The sequence below is a fragment of the Frankliniella occidentalis genome, unplaced genomic scaffold (genome assembly GCF_000697945.3).
Source record: "Frankliniella occidentalis isolate FOCC.00 unplaced genomic scaffold, Focc_3.1 Scaffold15, whole genome shotgun sequence".
In the NCBI taxonomy this organism is placed as follows: Eukaryota; Metazoa; Arthropoda; class Insecta; order Thysanoptera; family Thripidae; genus Frankliniella; species Frankliniella occidentalis.
This window is the reverse complement of record NW_026267145.1, coordinates 2,015,083-2,016,997: the sequence shown is the minus strand read 5'-3', so window position 1 is coordinate 2,016,997 and position 1,915 is coordinate 2,015,083. Positions and strand designations below refer to the sequence as shown.

Below are 1,915 nucleotides of genomic sequence, written 5' to 3'. Positions count from 1 at the left end.
CACGCCCTCATGTGCACGTCGGCGAACCTCCTTCCCTGCGCACCGGGGGGGCCCGGGGCCGGTGCGCCGCGGGGGTCGTCGCCGAACACCAGCCGCTGCTCGTCGGCGTGCACCAGGAAGAACTCGACCGCCTGAAGGTTCTCTTCTCGGTCCGCAAACTCGCTCTTCCAGCCAGACAGTAGGTGTGAGACCTGCAGAAACCGCAAACTTTTAACTGGGTTCGAAAGAGACGGTGGTCTAGAAGTGGCCGGCGGTCCCTCCAATAGGACAGTCTCCCTGGAAAAACTAAGGTGCTAAGTCTTGTCTTCCAGGGGTGCTAAAGAAAGGTACAGAGAGTCTCGTAAGGCACCGACTGAGCCCTACAAACGCTAGAACTTTCTGTTTTTGGAGTTTTAGTAGTGCTTTTGTAAAGGCCGAGGGGGCCAGCCAGCAATCTGGTGTAAACTCACCCTGGAAATCTACGATATTCTTCGGCAATCTCTAGGCAATAAGGCAATCTGACCCAAGACCTCGCCCAAGACACATATGCTTTTGCCTAGATTCAGGCTGCAAGTAGTACGTTTTGCCAAGTTACAGGCATTTTATGTCCGAAAAGCAAAATATTCGTCTAGCAATCTGACAATCTTGGCAATCTGACGTACACTCTACAAGGGAGCTGAGGCCCCCTTGGTAAGGGCACTAACTAAACCTTTAGTGCCTTTTAAAGGGAGGACTTCATCGCCTTTGTTTTTCCAGTGCGCTGCTCTTGCTCCGAGGTGAACCGTGGCCTGCATATTTCCGTGTCTGTTATTAAGAATGGTTTCGCTTATTAATATCTGCCAAGGCGAAACGGCAATTTAATTGGAAATTATATCCCAGTTCGCCAGACTGTTTCCACATTGCTGGCTGGCGCGGGCTGGCGCGGGCCGGTGGCGCTCTCACCCTGGTGCCCACGATGGCGCCCACCACGAGCCGCTCGAAGGTGTCCTCGCAGGCGTGCAGGTCCCGCAGCAGCCGCGCCACCGTGTGTCCGTCGCGCAGCTCCCAGTCGTACGCCAGCTTGGCCGCCACGTACAGGATGTCGTGGAACTTGCCCTTGAGGCAGACGCCGCCGTTGGCGTCCCGGGTGGCCGCGTGGTAGCGTAGCGCCGCGCATACGGCGCTCGCCACCGCCTCCTGCGCCGTCACCTGCACATCGCGGCCCCGTCCAACACACTCAACAACAGTCAGTATTTGTATATTTTTGCAAACGTTTCTTCAAAGATACACCTACGTTTCGTTTTCAACAAATTTGTTTGCAAAAATGCATGATTCCGTTCACATGAATGCACGCGAAACGTGTTCAAATCAATGACGAAGAAGTTCGTCCGAAACGTTGGATTCAATAAGTTCGTCCAAATTCAGTTGGTGTGGCGTGTGGCATCACTCACGTGCTCGGCGCCCACGCACCCGACGATGACCGTGCCGAAGTAGTCCGACAGCTCGGCGCGCTTGTACCGCGACACGAGCGCGCCCCGCGGCAGCTGCGAGAACACCTTCTCGAAGAACACGTCCAGGATGGTGTCCATGGCTGCGGCAGCGCGCCGCCGAGGCCGCCGAGGCCCTCCTCACCTCACGCCGCGGTGCGCGCGGTGCCGGCGTCGCGCTGCACCCCAAAGCGTCGACTGCTAAGCTGCATTGTTGGCGGCCGCAGGCAGCCCTGGCGAGTGTGACAGAGGCGCACGGACAGGGGTTCCTGAAGCGCCATGTCTCTCTCCTTCTCGACCCCGGGGCCGCGCCCCTCTCGCTCGCGCCGCACCGCCCGCGCGGCCCGCCGCCGTGGCCAGGGCGGCCGTGTAGGGCCGGCAGGGCACCGCCAGGGCATCCGTAGAGGAGACCAAGACCAAACCACCCTCTCGCTCGCTCATAGTTCCGGCTTACGCCTCCCTCCCCTCCC

At 58.9% G+C, this 1,915-nt stretch overlaps 1 protein-coding gene across 1 annotated transcript in view; it reads right to left on the bottom strand.

Moving 5' to 3' along the window:
* Positions 1-1,735, bottom strand: part of LOC113216446 (uncharacterized) — a 2,931-nt gene extending 1,196 nt beyond the window's left edge. Inside the window, exons 1-3 of the mRNA XM_052264014.1 lie at positions 1,410-1,735; positions 922-1,167; positions 6-191 (exon numbers count right to left, since the gene is read on the bottom strand). Coding sequence (XP_052119974.1) covers positions 6-191; positions 922-1,167; positions 1,410-1,547 — 570 coding nt within the window. The 5' untranslated portion in view covers positions 1,548-1,735. The remainder of the gene's footprint in view (positions 1-5; positions 192-921; positions 1,168-1,409) is intronic.
* Positions 1,736-1,915: the final 180 nt, after the last annotated feature.